Source organism: Halichoeres trimaculatus, unplaced genomic scaffold, assembly GCF_033239565.1.
Source record: "Halichoeres trimaculatus isolate MK-OKI-2021-1 unplaced genomic scaffold, fHalTri1.1 fHalTri1_scaffold_1, whole genome shotgun sequence".
Taxonomy (NCBI): Eukaryota; Metazoa; Chordata; class Actinopteri; order Labriformes; family Labridae; genus Halichoeres; species Halichoeres trimaculatus.
Window position 1 is genome coordinate 19,081,056 of NW_027437179.1, and position 27,881 is coordinate 19,108,936.

The 27,881-nt window shown below is 39.9% G+C and overlaps 4 protein-coding genes across 5 annotated transcripts; 2 read left to right on the forward strand and 2 right to left on the reverse strand.

Annotated features, from left to right (window-relative positions):
• Positions 1-2,260: 2,260 nt before the first annotated feature.
• Positions 2,261-6,048, reverse strand: rfesd (Rieske (Fe-S) domain containing). Of its 2 annotated transcripts, none has more exons than XM_074668078.1 (4): positions 6,017-6,048; positions 3,316-3,486; positions 3,013-3,047; positions 2,261-2,733 (listed from the first exon to the last, which is right to left on the reverse strand). In XM_074668078.1, the coding sequence occupies exons 2-4, from the start codon at positions 3,470-3,472 to the stop codon at positions 2,440-2,442; spliced, it is 486 nt and encodes a 161-aa protein (XP_074524179.1). In that variant the 5' UTR covers positions 3,473-3,486; positions 6,017-6,048; the 3' UTR covers positions 2,261-2,439. The 2 variants fall into 2 exon arrangements, with proteins under 2 accessions (XP_074524179.1, XP_074524170.1); XM_074668069.1 differs by lacking the exon at positions 6,017-6,048 and adding an exon at positions 4,322-4,389.
• On the forward strand, positions 5,636-9,084 carry nudt2 (nudix (nucleoside diphosphate linked moiety X)-type motif 2). The gene is made up of 3 exons (XM_074668091.1): positions 5,636-5,730; positions 6,391-6,518; positions 6,612-9,084. The coding sequence occupies exons 2-3, from the start codon at positions 6,395-6,397 to the stop codon at positions 6,929-6,931; spliced, it is 444 nt and encodes a 147-aa protein (XP_074524192.1). The 5' UTR covers positions 5,636-5,730; positions 6,391-6,394; the 3' UTR covers positions 6,932-9,084.
• Positions 9,085-9,160: 76 nt separating this feature from the next.
• Positions 9,161-18,962, reverse strand: ube2r2 (ubiquitin-conjugating enzyme E2R 2). The gene is made up of 6 exons (XM_074668055.1): positions 18,359-18,962; positions 17,819-18,008; positions 15,632-15,718; positions 15,429-15,526; positions 14,093-14,227; positions 9,161-13,996 (listed from the first exon to the last, which is right to left on the reverse strand). Exons 2-6 carry the CDS (start codon positions 17,993-17,995, stop codon positions 13,711-13,713), a joined length of 783 nt encoding a protein of 260 aa, XP_074524156.1. The 5' UTR covers positions 17,996-18,008; positions 18,359-18,962; the 3' UTR covers positions 9,161-13,710.
• A 773-nt stretch (positions 18,963-19,735) lies between these two features.
• On the forward strand, positions 19,736-27,787 carry ubap1 (ubiquitin associated protein 1). Its single transcript, XM_074677536.1, has 7 exons — positions 19,736-19,931; positions 22,047-22,096; positions 22,230-22,354; positions 22,792-23,607; positions 23,709-23,867; positions 24,870-24,971; positions 25,122-27,787. The coding sequence occupies exons 2-7, from the start codon at positions 22,057-22,059 to the stop codon at positions 25,260-25,262; spliced, it is 1,383 nt and encodes a 460-aa protein (XP_074533637.1). The 5' UTR covers positions 19,736-19,931; positions 22,047-22,056; the 3' UTR covers positions 25,263-27,787.
• The last annotated feature ends 94 nt before the right edge of the window (positions 27,788-27,881 follow it).

The following is a 27,881-nucleotide window of genomic DNA, read 5'->3' on the forward strand; positions in this document are numbered from 1 at the left end:
TACCCTCATTTACTTGAACAGACGCAAAATGGAATTGCCAAAAGATGTACGAGCATGGGGTGCAATGTCAATGACAGTGATAATAGTGTCAGCCATAATGAGTAGAGGACTCGCTATTTGCTGATGTAGCAAGAAAATATAAGATCCTATAACTGACTTTGCTGCGGTAGTCAGCTGTAAATAAAAGGTGAAAATGGGATCTGGTAGCCAGTCTTTGAAGCACCTCAAGAGATTTCTCCAGTAGATGAAGCATTAAAGGTTAAAGCTCTTGTGCCATTCACAACCATGATGAATAATACAAGACATGAAAATCGACATGGAGTATTACAGTACTAGTACTACTTTCATGCTGTTAACATCCTCTCCCTCTGGAATAAGATGGGCAAGACCTTCTTATCAGTTTTCCCAGATAGTCCTCTGCCTTTATCTCAGTTGTCTATACTTAAAAGACTGCAAAAGATCACCTAGAAAAATAGTCTCTGATTCAAGATTCTCAGTTCCCCAACATGACCAAATTTTAATATTTAATGTGATCTAAATGAGAAATACCGGTGCTCAAGCCCCAGTTCTGCGTGACCCCACAACCCTGTGCATTTCTGATGGTATTAGAAGTGTCACATAGGCAAAGGCCTCAGACTGTGTGGTGGGTTCACTGTAGGCCAGCTGAAGAGGTCATTCATGAGGAACATCATACCCCATAGCCCATAGCCTTCGTGGTCTCAACCCATGGCATTTGCAGTTCCAGTTTGCAGTTCATGTCACGACTGGCCTGTACTATGAGTCCAGGAACAGAGGAATAACCTGAATGTGACAGGCTGTCTCCTCTTTTTCACATCAAATGGTCGACAAATGATGTAATTTTTTTTTTCAAACTGTAAATCACAACAGGCACATAAGCATTTTCTTAATGTATGCATTACGGGAAACAGGTACATACTTCTGACCATCTGAAAATTCCTCGGCCACCTCAACACTTGCTTTTTTTTCTTTGTCTCAGCTGTCATGGCTATTTGAATGTGTTTACTCTAAAAATAAAATGAAACTATTTAGGAGACCTAAGCCGTCTCTTGGACAGTGTTAGCCTGTAAGCTTGTACTTTGCTTTAACACCAGGGTTGCTCCATAAGAGATGCAACATTCTGATCAGCAAAATGTAGCAAAGTCAGGTGTTAAGATACTGATGACAGCATGTATTTTAGTATCCCCTCTTCACAAGGATTACAAAACAAGGAGATCAAATGTTAAATGTTCAAACGCTGAATTTCTGCACTAAATTTGATACAGTGAGACCAGGACTGTGAACAGAGCATCCTAAGCAGCTACTGTACCTGCGGGAAGCTGCTGTCAACACACCTTTCAACAGCCTCAGGGATTTGCTTGGTGTTCACGGAAAGGTTTCTGTTTAATTCAGTCTCTGAAAGAGCTTTTTAACAACAGGACAACATTCACAGCATAAATCCCAAGTGCTTGAATCTGTACAGCTCTGAAATCTGTGCTTTTGAGGTTCTCTGAAGGAAAGAGAGATGGATAGTACAAAAATTTGTAGGAGTCTTAATTAAACATGCATCCATACCTTTTATTTACTCTGAATGCTTGTGGTGCTGACTTATAATGAGTTGTTTTTCAAGATCCAGACTTAATGTTAGATGAGTAAAACTTTTATCCTCAGAGCTCCAAAAGCAGAAAACAAACATTGAAACAGGCTTTAAGTACCTCATTGGGCAATGGCTGTATGTCATGTCATAGTCTGACCTACAGACCATGACAGTCTGACAGTGCCATTTTTTTTTTCAAGATTAACCAGATATGTATACCTTACTACAAGAAAACAACTTGTGTTGTAGTTTCTGTATGAAAAGAGTAAATATAAAGTATGAGTACATGCAACTCAGGGCTTTTGTAAAGAAAAAAAAAGCCCATCATTGTTACATGATCCTTTTATTGTAACAGTGATAGTTTTCCACTTTGGGACTTTGCCCATCAGGATAAACCCTTTAATCTCATTAATTCATTCACTGTATAAATAATGCATGAGGTCCATTAAAATGCAGGAGATTCACCAGAGTTGGCACACATCTAGCCACTTTGTGCCATTACCTTGTTTAAAAACAGAAAACCAGACATCAAAATCAATTCATGCTTAAGTTTATTTAGTGTATACACGATAACCTTGAGATGACAACATTTGATAATACATGATTTTGATATAAGGTTATTATGTTGAACTATATATGATACAATTCAAAAGTCAAGATAATCTCTCCTGCTTAAAAAGCGAAACAACTTTTCAACTAGTGAAAGCCTAAATTATTGTTTATTATACAAAACAAATTGTTGCTGAAAATCCTTTCTTAACAAAGCCGTTGTGCAATCATAGAGGAGATCAGAAGAGAATAGAAGGGGCTAAGAATTCCACCCTCATTTATCTGTGACAAGATTATCAGGATGTCTTTTCTGCAGCTTCAGCCGCAGCTTTTTCCCTCTCTATTTTGCCCTTCTCTCCCTGGTAAAAGTCAGACTCTAGCCAGCTTGCTGTGTCAGAGAGTTTGACATAGATATCCCCATCGCTGGTCTCAGTGACAGTGTGGGTCCGCTGCTTCAGACCCTTGGAGTACCATCTGGGCACAGGCGGCTTCTCCCTGGGGTTGGTCGCCTTGTATATGCCCTCCCCTTGGGCCAGAGTGATCTTGTACTTGTGGTTTGGACAAATTATGCACAGCTTGCCGTTCAACTCCTGCAAGTGTGTTAAAAAAAAATGCAGGTCAGAAACCTTATGTGGAGTAAGCGTAGGTCGTTTGGGTCATTCAGCATTAGCATAGAACAACACTAATTTTATGCAGGGTGGATTTATTAATTAAAGCATCCTTTGGGGGTGCAGAAGTTGCTTTTGAGAATTTAGTTCATCAAAACAACAAAAAACAGTCAAATTTTCTTTTCCCTCAATGACATTTTGGCGTCTTTCCTCCAAGTCAGATAAAAATAACAACCATTAATCTCCAAAGTCAAACCTTACCTCAATGTCTCCATTCTGCAGGTCCCCTCCAGCATCTGTCGAGCAGGGAGGAGGATCAGTGTATTGCAGAATAAGCAAAGTAATCACTGCTCACTAAACTTTTGCTGACTGGACACACTTAAGAGGAAATATGTGTGAAAGTGTCCCATGGTTAACAAAGTTGGGTTTGAAGTAATCCCAAGACAGGATTTCTCTATGGCAGTGATTATTTTCAGAGTATTTCACTGAGCGTAAGCATTTATTAACAACACCTTCAATCCACATCTTCAGTCATATGTAGCAGTCTCAAGGACCTGTACTCACGGTAACAGTAAGAGTCCAAAGCATAAAAGACTCCCAGGTGGTGGATGATCAGTATATCCCGACCTTCTATTGTTCTGAAAGAGCGCTTTGCTTGGATGAGTTCATCCTTCTTCCCCACAAAATGAGGCCCTCCAGTGGGTTGCTCCTTCTCCTCCATACGTCTGTGAAATGCTATTCAGCAAACACGCAATATTTTATTTCAAACATTTTAGGATGTACTTCAAAGAAGCTTAGTGTTTTCTTCAAAGAATCAAAACTATGTTGTGTTACTTTATGTAAGAACTTTCGTTTCCACATGAAAAGTGTGGCTTTTGGATTTGTCACTGGGATTATCATGGTGACACCACCCATCACAGTTGTCAGCTTAAATTAAGTCTCAAACACCTCCACAAAATTCAGCTGGAAGAAATGGAGCGTGTCTTGGCACCGATCAGCTCTACTCCAGACAAACTCAAACCTGCAATCTTTAATCCCTCATGTATCTTCTAACTAGTTTCACATGATGAAGTGTTTTCTGTTGTACGCCTTAAAAACCCATAACCCAATGGTTGTGGTAAACACAACCCATAGATAGTGACACAAGTGGGGCAGATACAATGACATTTTTAGCTGTCACCACTGAATCAAAGCATCTAGAGACTGCAGCCTTGCATTCATGTGAAATCACTATGACAGGACCAAAAATATCTCATTGCAGGGCAACCTGACCCCCTGTGTGATTCATGTAAAGCGCAGAAGAATAATGAGCACTTCAGTGAAGGCTGAGTAAGCACGGTAGTAGCAGCAGTGAGAGTCACATGTTGTGTGGCCTCTGGTGAAACAACAGACAGCAACATGCTGTGAAGGAAGAAGCAACAGAAGAGCAAAATAATTGTATCTGACAGGAAAACAATCTTTAACTGGGCACCATAAGACTAAAATTTCAAATAATATAATTCCTTTATTGCATTGAAATGCATTTTCTTCCTTATTTCATACATCCCTTCTGTCTCCGTAGGTCACCTACCTATGTATTTTGGGTTGAGTTTTTGTCTCTACCTTGAAACCCAGCGGTGGTGTCCCCTCTGTCAAGCTGACAAACTGAACTGCTAACAGCCCTGCTTTGCGTAGGAAGCCCCTGTCTCCCCTATCTTCAGATACAAGCTGTCTTCAGTTAGTCTTATCTGCGCTGCCTTCATGTCTTATCAGAATCCTGCAGGCACAACAGATATATTCCATTGTGTGAAATTTGTACATCACTCATAAAACAATTTCCTCTGCCATGATTCCATCCTTTCAACTGTTCTCTTTTAGATTACTTTTAGTGTTATTTTTTTGAACCTTTAATTTGTAATGTTTCCATAGATAAGACTAATTCTTATCTTACCCCAATGATGTGCAATTGTAGGTATTAGAGGCGGGAAGTCTCTAAGTAAATAAATAGAAGAATGTCTTTCATGGTTGTTGTTTGTTTGTTTGATTTGTACTCTTCTTTTCCACGGGTAATTTTAATATAATTAACCCTGCTTTATTTATCAGCTGTACTTGTTTATTTCTTCCTCAGTATAAACATAAAAACAACATACTTAAAAAATATATTTGATTATAGCTGAATAAGCTCAAAACTTGTGATATTGCTATATTTGAAGCGACCCTGTACAGCTGCATCTAAATAATTCTAAGAAATTTCAGTTTTCCCTCAGCTGCTGGAGAGAGAGTGGTTTGTTGTAGGAGATCTAACTATTCATTAAGTGTTTTGAAGAACTTGAAGAAAGGCAGTATCACACACACCAACAAAATCCCTCTTGTATCCACACAAAAAACAAAAACAAAAAAAAACAAACAAGGTTTAAAAAAAAGTAAATTAAAAGTAATATATATATATATATATATATATATATATATATATATATATATATATATATATATATATATATATATATATATATATATATATATATATATATATATATATATATATATATATATATATATATATACATACATACATACATACATACATATAAGTATATGGAGAGAGAGAGAGAGAGAGAGAGAGAGAGAGAGAGATGGATATAAATTACATAAAATTACTTAAATTCATAGATAATAATTTAAACAAATAGCGTTTTAATATGAGAGTGCGCTATTATGGTGCTATATTGTGGTGATCTAGCAGACAAACATCCCAAGCTTTTAGTGTTTAAATATAAATGTCACAAAATGTCTAAGCACATTAAGTTTTACATTAATTTTACCCTGTGTTAATCTGAATTGTGCCCTCTGCAGAGGTCTGTAACTACGTGCGGAACCAATAGTGTTCGCGTTTTGGGAGGACCGGACTCATTACACAGTGCACCGCTGAGCTCCGCTGTTCTCTGTGCCGGTGGGAAACATAACAAACCCATTCAAACCTTTTCAAACCTGCCATAGAGCGTAAGTTTATGACATTATTTTACATAGCGAAGATATACAAAGACCTCTGCTCAAAATAAAGGACAAAATGCGATAAAGAGAGCTAGCTACCAACACAAATAAACCTTTACACTTTCTCCTTACTCTCGTAATAATGCCTCTGTTATCACAGAGTTACACATCGCTCCATACAACAAACACACAACCTAACCCATAGCTTTAAAAGAGCGTTTAACAATTCTACAAGATGAATATTGAACTCGGAAAAATGCTCAGAAGTTTTACAAAGGTTACTGTATTAATTTACCTTTGTCTCTCAAGCTAGTGTAAGGTCTAGGCAACTCAAAAAGAGCTGCACTGACTGGTTAACTTGGGCTGAACCAGCTAAAATAGCCGAACAGTTCATCGAGAATAAGTGGAACTGACAAGAGTAGTTTTAACAGTAGCCCTATACATAGCTTTATCAGCTGTTTGTTTTTTTGTGAGTAAAATTAGCTGATACAACACAAACATTTATATTCGTCTTTGCCGAACCTTTAACTAATCTATGCCCCAAGCTCAAGGCTTTTATTGTTACACCTACTACACAGTGATTGTTTTTATAATGACATTTTGACTTTGTGATCAAGAGATTGATTGAACATGATCCTGAGTGTATTTATTCCTTTTGCTGTTAAACAGGGAGATGGCGCTGCGTGCCTGTGGCTTCATAGTGTTTCGTCTGGCCAACTGTGTCCCTCCACCAGACAACATCGAGTATCTTCTCTTGCAGACGTCTTACGGAGAACACCACTGGACCCCACCCAAAGGTGTTAAAAAGTTTAGTAACAGCAGATGCATCAAGCATGTGGTGAGCCTCTGAGCATTTACTCATCTAGGATCAATTGCTTCTTTTCCAACAGGTCATGTGGACCCAGGTGAGGATGACCTCACCACAGCTCTCAGGGAGACCAAGGAGGAGGCAGGACTTGGGTCAGAGCACCTTAGGGTGATGGATGGCTTTGTGCAGGAGCTGCGCTACGAGGTGCGAGGAAAACCCAAAGAGGTGCTGTACTGGCTAGCCGAGCTGAAGGACCCAGGGACAGTGGTGACTCTATCAGAAGAACATCAGGACTTTCGCTGGGCACGGCTGGAAGAGGCCTGCACTCTGGCTGGGTACAAAGATCTGCAGGAGACACTAAGAGCAGCCCACAGACACCTGGAGGCTCAGCAGGACAAATAGTCACAAACCAGTGTTGACTCTACAGAGGGATGATAATAGAAAGGGGAAAATAAATCAAGGGTCTTAACTGTACTGCATAATATCAACCTGAGAGTCAGCTCACAGGTTGACTGCCTTTCTTTTTGGATCATTAAAAAAAATCATATTTTTTGACACTCAATTAAATTATTAATTGTTAACCGAAGTGAAGGGAAGTGTCGTAAGGTTTTACTCTGTTTTTTTTTAATGTGTTGCTTAAATCAAGTGCATTCCAAATAACCCTAGGCTGTTTTGTGCACCTTGATATCTTTTTCTCTTGATATGAAAAAAATATATACAAAAGAGGATTGGCATTTGTAAAGAAACTGTAAATAGACCTGTTGAGCAAAGAATGTAACCAGATAAAAATTAGTTGCAAGTAGCAGTTTCTGCCACAGGGTGGGGACAAATGCAAAAGAAAATCAACACAGCAGAGACATACATTTGTTATTGAAGACCAGGAAAAACTAAAGGCTGAAGAGGCAACAGCCTAAAGCTTCTTATTTTAGCACACATTGTTCTTATTAAAATGGGACATAACCCTTGTCTTTGCAAATTACTTCTTATCAAAAGTGAAAAACTCAGTAATAGAGGTTGACTCATACTAGTCAGAATTGTGAACATATAACTTAAGAGGGAATGCCATAATTTAACAACTTTTGGTGAATGTAAACATTACCAATGACTTACCGCAGTTCGGTTGGAGTTTTGGGGATATACAAAATTAAATGATTTATCGCCTGAAATAAACTTTTTCCAGCCATTAAAATAACATCACCAAGTCTTACTTGCATTTTGTGGTGCCCATTAAGACTTGGTTAATCAATACTTCAGAGACAGCAGAAAAAAATCAGAAGATGTAGCACCGTCAGTTAACATTGGCTGCTTGTCCTCACTTTACTGCTGACAGGATTAAGAAATAGTTTAAATGTGTAACTGACACTGATACTGGGTAAAGGTCATAATATCAAGTCAGTTTCTTAATATCCAATCCTATCGATTCCATAATTTGGTTTTTTTTTTGCAATCTTACAGTTTCCAAAATCAAACTCCTCTTTATTAATGGCAAATGATGACTTTCACACCAGACTGAAGTCACAGTCACTGTCACATTAAATGAAGAAACAAGCTCTTCTCTCAACATCAAGCTGCAGCAGAACCGCAGACTCAGCTGAAGGGATGGAACTTCTTTTCACTTTGGAAGTGCTCACCTCAACCAAAAATCATTTCTTACCTGGGTATTTGAAGACATGCTATGCACAAATTAACACATATCTTCTTCATTTTATTAAATATTCCTGGACATGGTACATTATAGAGTCACACTGTGCATTGAGCACAGGCTGAAATATTACTTAATGAAACAGCGGAGCATCACTGAAAAAGTTATTAATTTCATGCCTGGCAGTGCGTAAAAGGCTTTATGCTAAATGATTACTTCTTTTTCTTTTTTTTTAACAGTAATACTCTACATGATTTTGCTGCATCTCAGTACTTTGTGCAGTTTCATTATAGGTTGTGAATTTTCTCAAAAGATCTCAAGGCAGTAAATTGCACTAGGGGTACTTCATCCACAACCAGTAAAAGAAAAAACTCCCTATCCTATACAGTATCAGTGTTTCTGACTCCACCTTATACGGTGTACTCCTTACACTGCCCTGCACAGTTGTTTTTAAGTTTCTTTGTAAAATTTTATTACATTAAAGAAAATGTGAAATATACGGAGCATTGTAAAGTACGCTTAATGCTCACAACTAAGGGTAGAGAGTTGCTGTGGGACAACTTTTGAAAGTAGAAACAGCAGGCACTTGTGAGAATTGCTTTAAAATTGAGATAGTGTTTACTGCCAGCACAAATGATGCCATCAGTTGACACAGGCAAAACAAATTTTCACTGAGAGTGTATTTGTGATCCTTTTCCATTTGCAAAATGAGTTAAAACCCTCCAGGCAGCTTTAGTGACACTGGTTTATTTCAAAAGTTTTTCCAACTTAACCACAATAATGGTATGCCTCATCACTCATTATACTCCAAAAACCAACTTGCTGTGTTCGTCTATTTTCCATGACAAGTGGGCTTAGCAACACATATCAAAGCTACTTTGCAAACAAACCCAACAATGTCTATATATTTTTTTTACAATAAAAACTTTATGAGTGACATCTGCATCCTCACAAACACAAAAAGATGAGGGCAAGAAAAATGACACTAAATCAATGAAGAAACCAACAAGGACTGCATCAACATCAACAGGTGTGGACACATTGTGGTATAATTGTGGGTACAGGTCAGTCTGTTGTGTTTGACCAAATGATAGTCCACACTTCAGAAATAACACTCTTGTGCTCACACATACAAACAGATTAAAATGAACTAAAACACTTGTTGTCAGTCTCAACATCTTGGGCCGTGAACTTTTTAGAGCTTTTTCTTAGGTAAAGCTTGGGGACCCCCTGCCTTTATCATAAAAACAAAGCAGATGTTCAGAGAAAGAATTTTTAAACTCTTGATTGCACAGGGGTTACACAATGTCTAGACTCTGCTCTAAAAAGAAATACAAGAATGCTGATTACAATTTTATGATGTATTATTTGAAAAAAACTCCAAAGCAATTTATCCATAGTGTGGGGATATACATATTTTGCTCTCTTTTGCTTAGAATTAGCTTAAAATACTGACACCAATCCCTCTTGTCTGTTTTATGTGAAGCTACTGTCGACAGCTGGTTAGCTTAGCTTAGCACAAAGACAGCAAGCAAAGGAAAACAGCCTTATTTGGTATTTACGTTACAATGAAATGCTCTTTAAAATCAATATTTTGAAGATTATTATCAATTGCTTAACCAAAATGACCCAAGGTTTACATTTTGAGTTCTTAATTTTAAAGTTGCTGTTAAGCTAGGCAACTTGTTTACCCACCAAGCATGCTAGCTTTGTGTTGAAATAAATAATTCTAATTCTTTACTGTCATATAGTGCTAAAAAACACATTGTGACAGATTTGAATCAATAGTTTGACACCTTTCTTGTTTCTTTATTTAAAGTTACATGTGGAGCTACAACCAGTAACTGGTTAGCTTTGCTTAGCTTGGCAAAAAGACAAATGAGACTCTAGCCTATGGTACCACAGTCAAAAAGAGGAGAGGAAGTAGTTTGGCATGTAACCTTGAACGTTAACAACTATACAATGTAAAATAAAAAATAAAGGACATGGTGGTATTAAATCCCCATAAAGGGGTGGTTAACCTGTTGCTAAGGGTAGAATAACTGTTGTACCTTATTTCACTGTTTGTGCAAAGCTGAACCACTTGGCTGCTGGTCATGGTGTTATGTCAAGGGGTCAGACAAAACAGTGGGATTGTTCTTCTCGTCAAAAAAAAAAAAAAAAAAAACTCTAAAAAGCTAATAAGCTTTTTGACCAATACATCAGTGTAGTTCATTATCAGACATCCATGATACCAGTACATTTCAACATAATGTCTTTGTCTCTTTATGGTGTCGATGGGCAAAAAATGAGATCACAACAAGAAAAGTTCAGTATCTCCAGCATCTGTTTGCCTCCTGTTGTGCCTTGATATCCATCAAAGATCTGGTGCAAGAGTCCTCCTGTCCTTGAAAGAATCCAGTCTCTGCAAGTCCCCAAAGCGCAGGGCCAGGAGGAAATGGTTCATTCATGGTTCACTCATTTGGCTTCACATTAAAATCCAAAAGTCTTTGTTTGTTCAAAACAGGTTGAATCCACTACATGCATTTATTCTCCAAAGTCTTTAAAATGAATGGTTGTGGGACCTTGCTTGGTTTCCTTGGCATAAAATCCACCAATTTAAATAAAAGGTTTGCACAGCGCCCTGCTGTATTGAAAAGGGCAGTTTCAGAACCTTCAACCCACAACCATAAAACACAGCCTTAAATGGGTCCTTTACTTGATGTATCACAAGCATTATTAGCCACATTTTGTCATTCAGTGTGTTCAAAGGTTTAATACTCAGAAGGTGTTTTCTTATTCATTCAAATATTTAGCCCATTCAGGCGTCCTTACACAGCCTTGGAACACAGTGCAAACGCTCCAAATCTGGAAAATGTCACTAATGTGACAGAAGTCTGCACCAGTTCCAGGAGACAGGAACAAGAAAACCCTGACACTGTAGTCAACTGAAAAGTAAATGAGTAAATACACACACACACACACACACACACACACACACACACACACACACACACACACACACACACACACACACACACACACACACACACACACACACACACACACACACACACACACACACACACAAATAATAGGCAATCAGTGTCATAGTCATTCAAATGTAAATGTGTAGCTAAGCTGCATGTAGATAAATAGACTCTGGATGTGGTGTCAAACAGTAACAATGTCCACTTTTTCAAAGTTGCCTTTTAGCATGAGTTGGAGTCACTGTGCCAAAACATTACATTTTCACATCTATCACAACTTAATGTGAGCAATGTCTCGAAGAGAAAGTCCCCTCTGGAGTATTTTGAACATTTCAAAAATTTGACTGGTGCCTACAAGGGAGAAAAGCAACTTCACAGGCCCAAATCTGGACCAACAGCAACACTCAGTCATGTGTAAACACGCTGGCGGTGAGGTTGGAGACTTTCACATCACTCTCTGCCCTTTAGAACCATCCAGTGATGCAGAAAGAAAAAACATGAAAGGTGGAGGTGAGGCGCAGGTTCATGTGGTGAGTTTTTTCTTTGTTTTTTTCTCTCTCTCTCAGTGAAAGTCTTTTGAGGCCCTGAGGTTTAAGAGGCAGAGAGAGGTGTAGGAGGCGACTTCAGAAAGGATCTTAACCTTGTACACCCCCAACAAAACGGCGCTGCTTTCAGGAGTCACGAGGGAGTAGTTTGATGAACACCTCTGAAGGTGTGTCCAGGAGAGTAAAGTTATAGCAGAGCCTGTATTTGCAAGTTTTGTTCATTGCATCGCAGTAGAGCAGACAGGCATGAGAGGGACATGAGCTGCCCTGCTCATCAGCTGAATAATGAGCTAAATTTCTATTAGCTAGACTGTCTGATCAATCCCAGAATGTACAGGGGACAAGTCAGGAGGGAACAGGGTGTCAACCATAAAAACAAAAAATACCAGCAACAAGTATAGATGACTTGGATAAAGTCAAAACCAAACAATATGACACAGACGAGGCAAAGAGCCAGCCAGCTACAGTGGAGCCCAAGCGACCACCACAAGGACAGTGTTTTTTTCATCATTTATCAAATTCTAAGACACTTTGTTTACTTTGCAGGGTTTTTGAAAGAGAGAACACACTACTTGGAACTGAGGGCGAACTTTTAGCATCAGGAAATGATCTCAGATAATTACAAAACAGATTTTTCTACCTTACCATGCACATTATGGTCCTTATCCTACTTATTAATTGTGCATAACTAGTAATGTAATGCCTCAGTCAAAGATAGGCAATATTTTAGCACCCCAAAAGGAAATCCAAATAGTTTAGAACTCCCCCTACTGCCAGGCTGCCGCATAGATCATTAAGTCAGCATCCTCAATATTAACAGATGGGATCAAGTAACCAGTGCTAGGTTCATTGTTCCCCAGGAGCTGAGGCAAGGAGGACGTGCTGGTACTGGGTTGTGCTAAGAAGAAATGACATCAACCTGTCCTTCAATCCATGGTTATGGGGAATGTAAGATCTATTTCCAATGAGATGGACGAGCTAGCTGTGCTAACCCAGCACCAGAGGGAATACCAGAGGGCAGAGTAGCATCATGCTATTCACTGACATGGCTAACAGAGCTAATACCGGATACAAATGCCACATTGAAAGGATTTCACCTGCTGTGAGTAGACAGGATACAGGACAGTGAGACTGAAAGGACTGGTCAAGGAGGCCAGCTCAGTCCTGCACCCTGTGGAGGTGGACACTGACTGGTAAATGATGATGGCCAAGCTGTCGTCTCTGATGGACATTTTTACTAGTTGATACATTTTATATTATTCTTTATATTTATTCTTAGAATATTTGCATATTTTAAACACGTTTGTGTATTGCTGCCGTGACTCTGAATTTCTCTCAGGGGATTAATGAAGTACTTTCTATTCTATTCTATTCTATTGTTCAGCATGGGGTTAAGTATAGCCTACTTAAACTTAACTTAAAAGACGGGAAATGAGGGTGCATGGGGGAGTGATACTACTGAGTAATTAACCACATTTGAACATGATGTTGAACATGGTACTTGTTATCTTGGGTCCAGTCAGTAACTTGAACACTATCACACAATGAGTGCAGAGTGATATCATCATCATTCCTAGTTTTAACCAACATGACAAAGGATTGGACTCTCACCCTCTGGAAAAGCATCACAAACACTTGGGGGGGGATTGCTCTCAAAAAGTGCCATGATGATTTCCTCTTCCCTTAAATTCTGTGGAACATCTTATGTCAACTGATGACAGAGTGCAAGCTGTAATTAAGGCAAACGGTGAAAACACCAAATTCTTACTGTAGCCTCCCAGAACTATTTATTGTACCAATCATCTGTACTAGTTTAATAAATGATGAAAAGTGTTTTGGCAGTAGACCTTTGACCCCACTGTACACACACACACACATGTACACATGCACACACACACACACACACACACACACACACACACACACACACATAGGCACTCACCCACTGAAAATTGTAACATAACACATAAAGAAAAAGGGGGAGTGGGCTTGGGAGTTGGCAGGGAAGAGTTATCATCCGGATCATCATGAGTCTTCATTTCCAGAGTCGTCCTGGTTGTCGTATCGTCTGGTGGAGGTCCCGCCACCCTCTGAGGAGCTGATCCCTCCAGCCTCGCCCACAGACTCCATCTCGCTCTCATCTTCATCCTCATCCTCTTCCTCCATGTCGTCATCATAAAGGTCGTCATAAAGAAGATCCGAGCTGCTGTCCTGTGAGGGGACCCTTGTCTGGACGCAGTATTCAGCCAGAGTGGTTGGCACTTTGACGCCATCACGCTCAGCCTCAGCCGCTGTTGACAGGACCTGCTTTCTGTGGACCAAACAGGTATAAAGTTAAAACAGAGTGAACAAATGATATTTGATAAACAGATTGTACTCAGAGTTCTTTGATATAAAAGCCTAATACCTGATAATCTCTGCATACTCCTTGTCTTTTCCTTTGCTGTCCCTCCATTTGCGGAACATGACAGATGCGTCCACATTGGCTGGGGAGAAGGTGTTGGGCTCATTGAGCAGCGAGATCACACTGAGCAGGATGGTCCTGATGGCAAAGACGAAGCATGAAAACACACACAGAAAGAAAATCAGGATATTTCAGAATCAGATCCTGCTTTTGTATAAAAGCCCCCTCTATGCAGACTTTATTAAATCCTTGTTGAGCTTTGTCGCAGCCAAGACGGAGGCGTTAACTCACCTCTTTCCCCTTGTGGCTCAATTACACCCAGCATACAGTCTGCACATGCTCTCAAACTCAGCCTCAGCAGTTTACACCTAGTTCCTGATGAAAGAAGCCGTGCTGTTGCCTTGCAGCAGTTTCCTGTTCTTACAATGATCTGCAGAACAAATGAATACCTAAACCTTGTACTGTATGTTTTTTTCTGGAGGTACTGTGCTTTTTTGTAAAGCTGTCTAATTTAAGCTTCCTGTTTCAGAGATTGTTTTGATTTTCCACCCTATATCAAATATAAAAGAGTCAGGGAATCAGACTGGAGGCAGAACAGAGCACTTGACACTACTAGCTTTCTCATCAATGACTACAAACAAGAACTACAATTCAATAGAAGACAGAGTGAGACACATCTTAGAAAACTTCTACTGCAGAGCTGTGAGCTGCTTTAATGCCAGAATGGCGATGCAGTTAATGTTTGATATTACCAAACTTTTTTAAAATGCTGTATAGAATTAATGAGTATTATGTGTCCCTTTCAGCACACAGTAATGAAACATCTACCTGTTCCCTGCTGCTGCCGCCATGAAGCGACATATTAGTGGCACAGCAAACCAGTTAATAGCAATAAACACTTAAAGAAAAATATAATTGAAATTAGACTAAACTACTTTTTGTTAGGAGCTACAAAATACAAGTTAAGTACGGAGGTGAAACATCAGACTGATGTCAGCAGGTAACCACATCTTAAAGACAGCAAAACATAGTTCTGGTTAAGCGACGCCCCTGGTGAACTCTTCTAAGACAGACTTTTAAGTTTGAAATGCAAAGTAATGAATTTGGATGGATAATGGGTAATTTAAGCTTGAGATTTTAAATATGATAGCAGTGTTTAAATATTTAAATCCAGTAACTGATTTATCATTAAAAATCAATCATTTAATAGCCTTCCTATTATCTTCTAATATAAAACTGTTGCCTAAATGCTAAGTGCATAAAACACCCAATCAAACAAGTAAATGAACAAACAGCATAGTTTTGCTGGCAAACAAAAGGCTTGTGCAGCAAACTGTACCTGACGTTCTGGGTAGGGTTCCATCTTTCAGAGGGCAGCTCCCCACTCTGAGGGTCATCCACAGGAGGGTGCAGGATAGAGATGCACACATCTCCGTTCTGGATCGAGGACAAAATAAACAATTCATTTCTTTCCGGACAACATAGAGATGACTGCCACGATGACTACACAAACATGGAAAGAGGAATTGATAAATGTCATACCTCATAGATGTTGGGGTGCCACATCTTGGTGAGGAAGCGGAAGGTGGGAGGGGAGTAGGGATAGTCAACTGGGAACTTGATGTGAGCCTGAAAGACCAAACCGAAGGTCACGGTCAATGCATAGATCAACTACACTTATGCCACATTTCAATTGCTGAGCCTTGTAGTCTCAGCATAATGGTGGAAAGAATCCAAGCAACACAAGCTGAGGTTGGGCTGGCTGCCATAAAACATGAAACCTGAATGAGGAATGTGGGAAAAAAAACACTTTATGTGTCTAAACAAAGGAATTGAGAACACATTTGCAATGTGTCATTCTGCTTTCTTGAACAAAACAGTCCTGAGAAGATGCCTTAAGGATGCCAGTTATTTTGATATTACTTTTACACTTCAAAATACAGGAAGTTAAGGAAACTGTTTCAAGCTAATCCTAGGTAATCACAATGTTGATACTGACTGGGGCGATGGGACACAATGATTTCTTGACATTTTAAACTATAATGTTACTTTAAAAAACAACCTCGCTGTTGGCTGACTTGTTGGGTCTCAAAACATGACAAACAATAAGTTCTTCTCCTCAGAAGAGCTTCAAAAAAATAATATCTCATACATGCAGAAAACTCTAAAGTAGTTGTTATCATTCTGCTAGTCTGAGGGAATTCATCTGAGTTCCACATCAGTCAAAATATTAGTAAGAGCTCTTGTGTTCTCTTTTAAAGATATTGCGCAATATCTTGGTGAAAAACTTGGGTGTGTGTAAAAACTCCCCAGCTCTCACTGACCTGCTGCAACTCAGATAGGACTATCAATACTGTACAACTGGCCTTTACACCAGCATTGCCTTGGGACACTATAAACACTGATGACACACTGACAACTAGTAACATGCACAACATTTATCAGCAACTTTTGTTATTAGAGGCCAAGCAGTACAATCTTATCCTAAATGCTTTTTAGGACATGGTGTGTTCTTTGACCCACTGCCCTACAGGAGCCACGTAGGATTCAACAGCAGAGAAAGTTATAAATGTCATTGCTTTGCAAAACGGCTTCGCAAGATAAATGTCAATCACATCTACACTTCAGTGCAACGTTCATCATTCCATTCTTCAGTGCACCAGATTCAGCAAATCAATCACAACATATGTATTTGTCTCATCATGTGAGTGTCACAGGAGTTCAAGGGTGGGAAAAAAAGTGCTGCACACTCTGTGATGTCACCTTGTTGAGATATGCAGACTTCATAGATCATAAAATGTAGCAGTCTTGTTATTGCTTTTCACTTTTGCTCTTGGTCTTACTTTATAGTCGTGATCTTGTGTATGTGTGTTGCTTGTCTTGTCCCCTTTGTCGTTTTCTGTAGCTTAACTGTGGCTCCCTTGAGCATGCCATTCTGTGTCTTCACTAGATAATATGTCTGAAAGGAAGGTTTGAAAATGTCTGTCCTGAAAGCAGTATGACTCTTCTGGTGCTCTAACATCTCTACCAGTCTGTTTGTGAGCTGGGAGTTTTTTCTATTCAATCTCAGAGTTTAAAAACGCAGAAGCAGGATGTAATCAGTGATGTTCAGCTGCTATAATAACAACATCAAGGCCTGCTCTGTATTACTTCCATACTCCTGTATCACCACAGTGTTGCCCCAACTTGATCCCTGGCCCTCTCAGTGTCGTCTTCTAAACATTTTTCACTCAATAAGTATCGTGCTATAAAGGAAGATCAGTCCCATCTTGCCCTTCTCTCTTACTCTTGCTCTGTGCTGAGGTGCCATTTATATCAGTCCCACAGCTAAAAATAGCCATCTGAAGCCCAACCATCATACAGTAAGGGGGGAAAAGCTGGACAAGGAGACGAGAGGGACGGGGGGGAAGGCTTAAGATTGTAGAGATATAGATGGCTGCCTGAGTACTTTTAGTGTTCAAAATAAAGTCTAAGAACAGGGAAGGTGGAGCAGGTCATTGCTACATTAGAGTTTTTACAACTGTTGTAATAAGGGTTTAAACAGAGTCTCTGTCAGTGAACTGCCTGGCTGTTTTCCAAGCTGCAGCTGCTTTCTATATACCTTTATACCTTAGTAGAAAGATTTTTCCACATAACTTGACATGAATACATGACAGCTTCGTAAATGTGTTTCATTGTCTAAACTCTGAGTCAAGTAATCGTTTGGTCATTGAAATTTGATTTTCTCACCTTGAAGTAGCCACCTTCATACAAGGTGTTTGGGGGTCCAAAGATGGCCACTTCCCAGTTGTAGAGGTCAGACTCCTCCACCAAAGTGATGCGAAAACCCTCCACTGGCTGCTCCTGCAGAGACTTCAGCTCCATCATCAGGGCCTTCTGGGAACTGGGGGTTGCCTGGTGGGCCATGTTGATCCCACGTCTGGAAACAGAAAGAAAGAAGAATGCAAGTGGAGGGCTAAATGATACTGCCAGGATACTTATATTTTGTTTAATTTAATTGGAGGTGCCAAGGTTTCTGTTGACTCTGACGCTACACCTACTATCTGAAGCTACATCTACAGTCTGTGAGCTTTGTTTACACTGGCGTTAGCTAAGAAATAAGCAGCATATAACAGTAGATGGAAGTCCTGTTGGTAAATCAAACCCCCAGAGAAGCATTGACAACACAAAAAAACATAAACAACATATTTGGCCTGCAAGCTAGCACAGTTCAGTCTCTGAGTCCACAGGCCCTTCATAGGTAGAAATAAAGTTAATAAAATTGTTTACCTCTGTCTCCTTGCACTGTTATATGTATTCGTTTCGTTAGAGCTGAAAACGGGAAGATAAACTCATTGGTTGTCCATGTTAGCCTTGCTGTATCTTGTCAAAGAGACAGTGTCAGGAGCAGTGGATTTTCTGCTAAAGCCTATGGCTGGTCCTCGTGTTGTGTTTCCGAAATTCTTTGTGTGCCAGTGTTGACAGTTGACATGGAGCTAGTTTCAGTGTAAGTCACGGTCTCCTGTGGATCATTCTTTGGCTCAAAAGAGGAAACTCGTCCCCTCTGACATCTTTCCGTGCTGCTGGTTCGGTTCGGACAGGCGCTCAGCTGATCCCTGCTTGTTTATGTTTGTTTATCTGCTCACAGGCAGTCTCAACTTCTCCACACGTCAGCTAAAGCCCTACCGAGCAACTTCGTTCAGATGGAGCAGCTTTTCTACTCTGCCGTCTCCTCCGGCACAGTGGCAGTATGATAGACTGATATATTCGAGCCTATGGTCGCGAAATGTACAATAAGTTAGAGGTTTACAGTCGCGTATTACAGTGGATTTCATCGATTTTTTATTTTCCTCCCATCGGTGCTTCCGGCTACCATTGCGCGTGTCTGCAGTACGTAAAGTACGTACAGGTCTGAACGTGACGTGCGCGCTCTCGACTCTGAAAAACACGATACAAGAGATAAAAAAAAATTAGAAAAAATACAATTTGTTAAAAAAATGTACATGAATATAAAACTCTGTGTTGAATAGATTGCACTAACGGCATAAATGTACCCCTACCAACATTATTTTTTGATACTCAAAGTAGAACTACCAGAGGTGTACTGAAAGGGGGTAAGGGGGTGGGGTGCCCCACAACCTTCAATTCTAAATAAGCACCTCCTAAAAACCTTTGGTCGTGTTTGCCATTAAAATGATTAAATTTCCACCCAAGATATGATTATCAGTCAAAAGGCAGGGAATTTGGTGTTGGTTCCAACCTTTCCTAGCAAGGGGCTCGTAGACTGTTGCTGCTATAGTCTTAAACTCAGAATCACTACAGGTCTTTGCTTAAGCTTGGTTGCCTGTTATGGCCTCAACAGCTATCAATAATTAAAAAAAAATGACACCATGAAAACAATAACCATCAGGAACTGATAGAACTAACTATCAGGACTTCTCTACAAGTGGGAAGGGATTTTGTGTCAGATAATTTCATATTTCTTTGATTAGACTCAGTTTGCAGGCTTTGCAGCATTCATTATTTTTTTGCCCATAAAAGTATTTAAGTCCCTAACTATTGACAGCTGAGTTTTCATGTCTTTAACAGAATAAGATATAAATGGTTTGAATAAGTTCAAGCACAATTTTATTTACACTCAGCTGGGTGCGTGAAATGCAGCTATGTTCCTACGTCACGTCGGCGAGTGACGTCAGACAGGAACCAGTGGTGGGGAGCTTCACAAATCAAGATGGCGTCCCACACTGAAACGGGAAAGAGATGTCAGGATAAATAAAACTCATCTGGATATTAGTTTGACTTCTAGTGCTCCCTTGACGAGACGTCACTTGGATTTTGGAAGAAGAAGACGGAGCAGAAACAGGTGATGAATGTTTTTGCTTCTACGTGAGCTCAGTTCAGTTTGAGGGGCGGTGGCAGCACAGACAGCGGTCTGTCCTATCCACAAAACGTTACAGACAGGCCACTGGCAATGCTAAGCGTATTAGCATGGGACGAAGCTTTCCCCAATACATTTTTTTCGGGTTAAGGTCGATATTTTATAAAATGTCCTAAATAGTCCGTCAATCACAACTACTGTAGTCGTCGACAGTGACTTCTTGGTGTAACTGTCACTGTATGTTCTCTGTTAGCGTGTTGAGTGAGGAGCAACCAAACATAGTAATAGCTTAGCTTGATGCTAATAGATGAGATGACAACAAATTCAGGAACATGAGATTCTTATGTGCGCCTGATAACCAAACTGATGAGCCTAATTTAGCCTGGAAATCTGAAATTCGCCTCAAAAGTGAATTGTCTTTAAAATAGGGCTTTCTTTAATAACCGCTACCCTTTCGTTATCATATTAAGTTCGGAGCTGTTGGGATTTTTTAAGTAAGCTAGCAAACTTACACTTCACTTTCACTGTGACGGCTGTCTTGAGACGTTGTACTTGTTACAAATATTAAGAATAATAATTTAACTTGTACTTTGAGAATATCTGTTTTCGAACAAAACATTAACTTGTTGTGTGTAGGGGTTATGTAATTCAAGGTACTTGAGTTGCTTGTAGTGCTGTAAGATTTTAACTGCATGTAACAAACTTTCAGCTTTAGTCCCAATCAAAAGATTTAAAAAATCCCCATAGAAAGATTCTTCTGATCACAAGATGTCCCCTGATCACGTGTAGCCTATTTCTACACATGATTACACAAAGCGAAGCCTGGTCCTAGGTTGTGTGATCAAACAGAAACTGATTACCGTGATGAACTTCAGAGTAATGAAGAGGTTGGTTATAAGTAGATTGTAAAATAAAGGACTCTTCAGACCTCTGCTGATAATATTTGGTGGATTAGAGAGCATAACAAAGCAGCAACAATTAGTAAGTTAATAGGTTCATTGTTGCTATGGTTGCTGAAACAAAAAATTTTGCAAACTATTTTGATAACGGCTAAGCCAGTTTATCTACTTTTAAGCCGAAAGTTCAAAACATTTTAGTTATAGATGATCAAGTAAGAAAAAAATTCAGCTTCCTGTCTTGTTAAATTATTGCTATGGATTATCTTTGTAGATAAAGAACATTTTAAGCAATAAGGACATTTAGAAGACAGTGATGGCGTTCTCTCTTCTCTCTCAAAAACTAAACGTTCCAGCTTTAAGTTGTTTTTACGAAGGCTGGTGATCTGTGATTTAATAACTGTGGAATCCATCATTAAAGGTTCAAAGAAGTAGGCTATAAAAACACAGAGCATCAACTGTTTGTATTAAAGTCTACTTTCAGCTGATTATGGATTTTCCTTTTTGGTGTTAGCTTTGTAGAGGTGGCCATCTGTTGTCCTATGGCTAATTTGATCAAACATGCAAACTAACAACAAACAGCAGGGGGCTGTAAACTTGATAGCTCATTTAGAAGGTGTGCCTTCCAATAGTGTAGGAGTGCCTTTTACTCTGATTATAAAACAGTGATCGACTTGATTAACTTAATGTTTGAAAGAAGATAGGATAGAACTTAAATCTCTGAGGGAAACTCAAGTTACTGATTACCAGAAAGCACCAACATTAAATTAAAAATAGAGTATACAGTGCATCAAATATATGTGAAATATATAATGTAAGATGTATAGGGCTTTCATGCAAGAAAACAGTACTCACAGATCACTCCCTGATTTGTGGAAGTGAATCAAATCTATGACATTTAATATATCAGCATACACAGTTCTAAGTTGTGCTGTTCAGTTGATGTGAGAACAGTGGCTTCTCTGTGTTCATAATGTCAGGCATTGTTGCCCTGCTTGACCAGGAAACGGGATTATGTTCATCTGAAAAATGGCTAAAATCCATTGAGGGATTGAGAATGGAATCAAGCATTAAATTTCGCCTGTTGAATGTTGTGTCGTTTCTGTTGTGCTTTGATTGAAGCAATTTTGTTTTAAAGAATAACAGATGTTTAAACAAGGCTTTTAATTCTGCTGCATACTCTCTTTGCTCATGTTTGCTTTAGGCGTCTCTAAATGGCTGCGAGGAAGTCTGGATCAGATGCATTTAACAATGGTGAGATCCTGTTTTCAGTCTTTTCAGATGGTTGGGTTTAATATTGGGCAGTGAAGGAATGTGTACTGGCACCTATAATACCTGTATTTATATTTCTAGTATTTACTAATTGTTTGTTTTTGTTTGTAACCAGGACCCATCAGCTACCTTGATGAAGTTCCTTTCAAGATCAATGACAAGTTCCGCTGCCCAGCCAAAGTAGGACTGCCTGTTGGTTTCTTTCTGCCAGACTGTGGCTCATTACTGGTGGACACACAGGTTTGTCAAGTACTGTGATATGTTTTCAAAATGTGATGTTAAATGTGCCCAAATGTGCTGCACTCAGATTTACTCACTGCATGTCTGAACTGTGCTGATGTATAATATCATTGCACTGATCATTACGGGCCCTTCTCTCAGTCCTGCTTTATGATTATGTTTCCAGGCGTGTGCAGTCCTGCTTGACACCTAGTCATCTCATGTCTGACTTGTAATTATTCAGATAGAGAGGCTTGACCAAGCAAATACTGGTAGCGGGATGACTGCTTGGAGCCAGAAATTGTTCAGTGCACCAAAGTTGCTGTGCACCCGTTATTTTTTCATAATGCAACAACCTCAAATTAGAATTGGGAATGTTTGTGATTCTTTATTTTTCTCCTTTCTGTGAATCACTGTGCCATTTATCCTCACTTTCCCTGTCACTTTGGTGTCAACAGTATGACTTTTCTCTGGAGAGACGCAGTGTGCGCTGGGGGCTTGACCTTGCTGAGGCCAGAGCAGCAGAGGCCCGAGCAGAAGAGGCAGCAGCCAAGCAGGAGGCTGAGAACAGGAAGCATTTGGCACAGGCCAAGGACGCCGATGGTGGTGGAGGGAATAAACCACAGTCGGCAGAGGATCAGGACCTTTTACCACCAGCAATGAACCCCGTTCTTGCGGGCCTGAGCCATAATGCCATCCTTACTCCACTGCCTGCCCCAAGCCTTGGCCCAAGGAAAACCCAGCCCAGCACTCCCCAGCCGCACAGCCTCAACTTAGCTGACTTTGAGCGAGAAGAAGATCCCTTCGACAAGCTTGAACTAAAAACTTTGGATGATAAGGAGGAGCTCAGGAACATCCTCCAGAGCCAACCCCAACCTCAACCTCATCCTCCTCCCTCTGCATCCCCTCCAGAGGTCTCCCAGAAGGGGCCTGAGTCACGTGGAAACAGCCCATCACCCCCAAGCACCAACACCAGCCTCACAGTCAAACCTGGCTTTGCACATAAACCAAATGGGTTGGTTGCCTTGCTGGACATGGACAGAGTAGGGCATCCTGGGAGAACAGGGTTTGACACAGATGATCGGCCATGTAACATACGCTCTCTAACTTTTCCCAAGCTCTCTGATTCTGGTGATCCAGAGCCAGCGAGGTACAGCCCTGTCCCTGCACCCAGACAAAACCTGCCAAACGGCAGCCCGCCAGCCGTACCCAAAACCCAAGTTATTGTTGCTCCTGAGCCACAAAGCCACACCAAGAGTGGTGCACCAAAGCCGGTAAACAGGACATCATACTCTTCATGTTCACATACACCCAACAGTGTACACATAAGTGGGATTACATGATGTATAATTGACTTGTTTTTTTTTTACGCTAGGCTAACCCAGGATCAGGATCTGCTGGTCTGCCGTGTGGTGGAGCCCTGCTCAGTATGACTCCCAGTGAGCGGCAGTGTGTGGAGACCCTTGTTGGCATGGGCTACTCCTATGAAGGAGTGCTGCGAGCCATGCAGAGACAAGGGCAGAATGTGGAGCAGGTGCGGCTCCCTAACACTCCAATGCACAGAAATATAAAATTGTTGAATGGTCATCGTCTGACACACTGTACAGTTACTTATTTGTCAGCTCGTATTGTCATTGATGTTTCCATTCTCTTGATGAATTAATATCGCAGTCAACAAAACTGGTTAATCACACTGGCCCTCATTTAACAATCTTGCGTGGAAATTGGTGCTGATCTAGGTGTAAAAACGAGTTTATGGCAACAGTGTGTACCAGGGCCAATCACAGCGTTCGCCTGATCAGGTGCAGTGCATTGAAAACTGATAACGGCTTCTCTATTTTTAATTGTTTTTAAGTAAAAAAAATGGAGGAAACATGCTTTTTTATGGAGAGGAATCAGCTGACAGCTCGGAAGAAGAGTGAAATATTAGAAACATTTTATCGTGTCATTTTTAATTCAGCGATCTAAATATTAATTTATAAACATCAGTTTTTCTGTCTGTAAATGTTTTGTGTTCATATGATCTAATAATTTTCCTCTACAGACAGAGTTCCCTCGCTGCACCGCGCTGCCCACTGACATGAAACTTGCGTGCACAGACTCAGACCTGGCGTGGGATTAAAGCGTACCTGACGCCCACATTCAGATTGATAAATGCTGATCTGTGCGTGGAAAGGAGCGTACACCCATTTTTTAGGCGTATGCACGTTTGATAAATGAGGGCTACTGTCTTTTGACTCGGGGGTTGTGACATTGAACACATTTCTGTCATCTGTTAAATGTCACAGTAAATCCATATGCAAGATTTCTGGATTTCTGCTATTAGACTATGGATTAGCATAAAACTTTACTAACTCTTGAGATGGGAGATAAATACCTAAGAAGGCAATAATGAACCTTATAGATATTTGTTTAGTTCAAACAACATTTGATAGAAAAACAAGAAAACCCCATTACAGGTTTCTCAAAGTCTTCTATGCACTGGCTTGTATTTGAATCATAATTATTGCAAACACATGTTTACTGTTTGTTGTAGGTGCTGGACTATCTGTTTGTTCATGGACGTCTCTGTGAGCGAGGCTTTGATGCAAGTGCAGTGGAGGAATGTTTAGAGATGTACCAGTGTTCAGAGGAAAAGGTTTGTTCAGTTTCTCATGAGGTAACTGTACACCTGAAAAAACATATGTACTGTTTTGCTGATAAACTGAATTAGGAAACTAGAAAACAGTATATAACTTGACGTGATACTTAATAATTACACTACATTTTTGTCTTCCATTCTTCCTAGGCCCTTCAGTTTCTTGAGCTCATGTCTAGATTTGGTGAAATGGGATTTGAACGAGATGCCATCAAAGAAGTGCTGCTGGTCCACAACAACGATCAGGACAAGGCTTTAGAGGACTTAATGGCTCGGGCGGCTGCTAGCTGAGCTAAGCACTCACTCAGCCCATGGCTTGCCTCCTGCTACTAGCCAACACAGCCCCTTACCTTCTGCCCACCCTATCCCACCACGTGCTGCCCTTGCCTTGATTGTGGAAGGGACAGTCAGGAGACAGTTGTCTTTTTCTCTGTGCTAAATTGTATTTTGTCTCAGCACTTCTTAAATACTGTGTGCCTAGAGTGGAGGGGGGTCAAAGGGTAATGAAATGTCATGATGGAGGGTTTTGTTTTTCTACAGAAGCCTTGGATTTGGTTCCAGGATTTTGGTACTTCTTGAGTATTTACAAGATGGGAGGAACTTGTCAGCTTTGCAAGAGAAACTGTAAGAATGGGGCTGTCACATTTTAATGCTGTTCTGCTTGCTTCCATATGGAAGTGTATGAAAGTGACTCAAAGAACTGCAAGACTGGATGGAGGCAGATGTCAGCCTCTGAGTGCACCACAGACAGACCAGTTTCAACTCTTGAAACTCCCTACAACTAAGCTGCCATCTTCCACTGCGCCGTGCAGACCTACTAAATGGTGGAGGGGTTAGGGGGCCTTGAGTAGACTCTTTTCAAACTGAACCAACTAATATTCAAAGATTAAAAAAGGCTAAAAGATTTAAGGATTAAAAAAAAAAACAAAGGCCCTGCTGTCAGACAGACAACTCTAGTCTCAAGAAGTGCCCTCTCTGTGCTGGTGCCCTGCACCTAGTTCTGTTTTACTTAATTCTATTCATTCATTCATTCATGGTTTTTTTTTCAGTTCATTTGGGCACTTTTGTCATGTCATTTTGAAAACGCCATTGTTTGCTCTCTGTTTTAGGAAGTGCATAATACAAGAGTTGTCAGTTTAACTCAGTTCAAAAGAGATACTACTGCCCAGTATGCTCATTGACCTGCACTGGAAAGGCATGTTTAAAGAAGTGTGGGGGAATTGTCACAGTTTCTCTGTAGGAAATGAAACGTAATATCCCAAAACCCACTGGCACTGATGTGTCACTCACTGCACAGACACGTGTTACTTAATTATCAAGTTATTTAAAATAGTACACTGACACTTTCATTTAAAATAAAGAGTTTGTTATAATGTAAGATAAGTTAACTCATGACAGTAGAAGTGTTTTAATCACTATGGACTTTCTTTCTGCATACTGGAAAAGAGTGAATGGTTTGAAAAAGAGAAGGTTGTCTTTGCAGCCACGTCACAGTGCAATAGAGACATTTCATATTGTGTGATTGTTGGACGGCACTTTGAGCCCAGAGATTCTGTTGGGAGTTTGGATTGGTCTTTAAGCCTTGCTGGAAATTTGGATGTAACTTAAAAAAAGGTTTGATTTCAGTAAATTCTGTCATTTATTCTTTGTAATTGGATTTTGTGCCACAAATTTTACTTAAACATAAATTTTGTTTGTTGACTTGTTCACTTTTGGTTCTCATGTGTAATAGGGAGTGGTAGTCTTAACTGTAGGCTTGTCTGCATCTCAACCATCTTAATCTGAAAGTAAAAATGGGGTTATGCCACCACAAAAGCATTTTCCAAATGTTGATCCGGTGTACCAGAAAATACCAGAAAACGTTATTTTTATATTGTGCATTTATGACCCTCCTGAGATCCATGATACATATGTTTGTAAAGCATATCTGCTCAGTTGCACTACAGGCAAAATGACTGAAATGTCCATAATCTTGTGCTCTGTTGTGGGGATGTGCATTGGGATTGGCATGGTGAAAGATTAAGGGCTTTTAATTAGCAAATGTGACTGGAAGAAGTGACACTTTGCCTGGGGCAGGTCCAGTACTTTTTCCTATGTTCTACAAGTTACAAACCATCTATTTAATGGGTCCAAACACATTTTGATACTTGGAGACATTACCACACCTTCAGTCTGAATGATATGAAGGAAGAATCAAACAAACTACAAAGAAGAGCACAGTTCATAGAGATTACCTTTATGTTCAAACACACCCTTTAGGATACTTTTTCTCTTTTTTCTTCCCCCCTTTTCCTTTTACTCTATTTTTTATGACCGTGCTCAATTCAGGAAATGAAAAATAACACAAGGTGTGAGGTTGCGTTATAAATGTTTGTACCCTCAGCATACTCTTGATGGTACCATTACTCTGGGTTATCACACAACTGGTGTAAAAAGTAAAGTCACCCAAATCTCTTTCCTGACAGCCAAAAAATGGAGTGAACAAAGCAGAGCAGGTTCTGGACCTCCTCCTTGATGTGTTATGGTCATCCAGCCACAAGAATGATTTGCGATTGGTTTTTATTTTTTCGGCCATCACGTCTGAGAGTCAATATCAGTTCCATTTTTAAGTCATTCTATTATTGAACATGGAACATAAATGACTCTAATGGACATCTAAATATCTTGGTGGTTTAAGTGAAGACGGGTAAGTTGAATAATTCTTACCAAGCCCCATGAACTGTGATTAGCAAAATGTTCAATTTTCTTTATGATTGATTTTGAGAACCTACATGATTAAATGTTCACATTTTTTTCAGTGGTGAGACTGTTGACTGTTGTCGTTGTTGCTTTTTTAGTTTAGTTTGATGATTTTGTTCAAAAGGATAGTCACAATACATCTGTGTACACAAAGCAAAGGATGGGAAGCTC

Bases quoted from the DNA above. Each gene is read 5' to 3' on its own strand.
- ube2r2 (XM_074668055.1), bottom strand. From the start codon at position 17,995: ATGGCCCACCAGGCAACCCCCAGTTCCCAGAAGGCCCTGATGATGGAG. The intron at 15,527-15,631 runs GTATGACATTTA...TCCTCGATCCAG, and splicing joins GGCACCCCAACATCTATGAG to AACGGAGATGTGTGCATCTC. The intron at 14,228-15,428 runs GTACAGTTTGCT...CTTTGCCATCAG, and splicing joins AACCCTACCCAGAACGTCAG to GACCATCCTGCTCAGTGTGA.
- nudt2 (XM_074668091.1), top strand. From the start codon at position 6,395: ATGGCGCTGCGTGCCTGTGGCTTCATAGTGTTTCGTCTGGCCAACTGT. The intron at 6,519-6,611 runs GTGTTAAAAAGT...CTTTTCCAACAG, and splicing joins CCACTGGACCCCACCCAAAG to GTCATGTGGACCCAGGTGAG.
- rfesd (XM_074668078.1), bottom strand. From the start codon at position 3,472: ATGGAGGAGAAGGAGCAACCCACTGGAGGGCCTCATTTTGTGGGGAAG. The intron at 3,048-3,315 runs GTGAGTACAGGT...CCTGCTCGACAG, and splicing joins TTTGGACTCTTACTGTTACC to ATGCTGGAGGGGACCTGCAG. The intron at 2,734-3,012 runs GTAAGGTTTGAC...ACACACTTGCAG, and splicing joins TGCAGAATGGAGACATTGAG to GAGTTGAACGGCAAGCTGTG.
- ubap1 (XM_074677536.1), top strand. From the start codon at position 22,057: ATGGCTGCGAGGAAGTCTGGATCAGATGCATTTAACAATG. The intron at 22,355-22,791 runs GTTTGTCAAGTA...TGGTGTCAACAG, and splicing joins CATTACTGGTGGACACACAG to TATGACTTTTCTCTGGAGAG. The intron at 23,868-24,869 runs GTGCGGCTCCCT...TGTTTGTTGTAG, and splicing joins AAGGGCAGAATGTGGAGCAG to GTGCTGGACTATCTGTTTGT.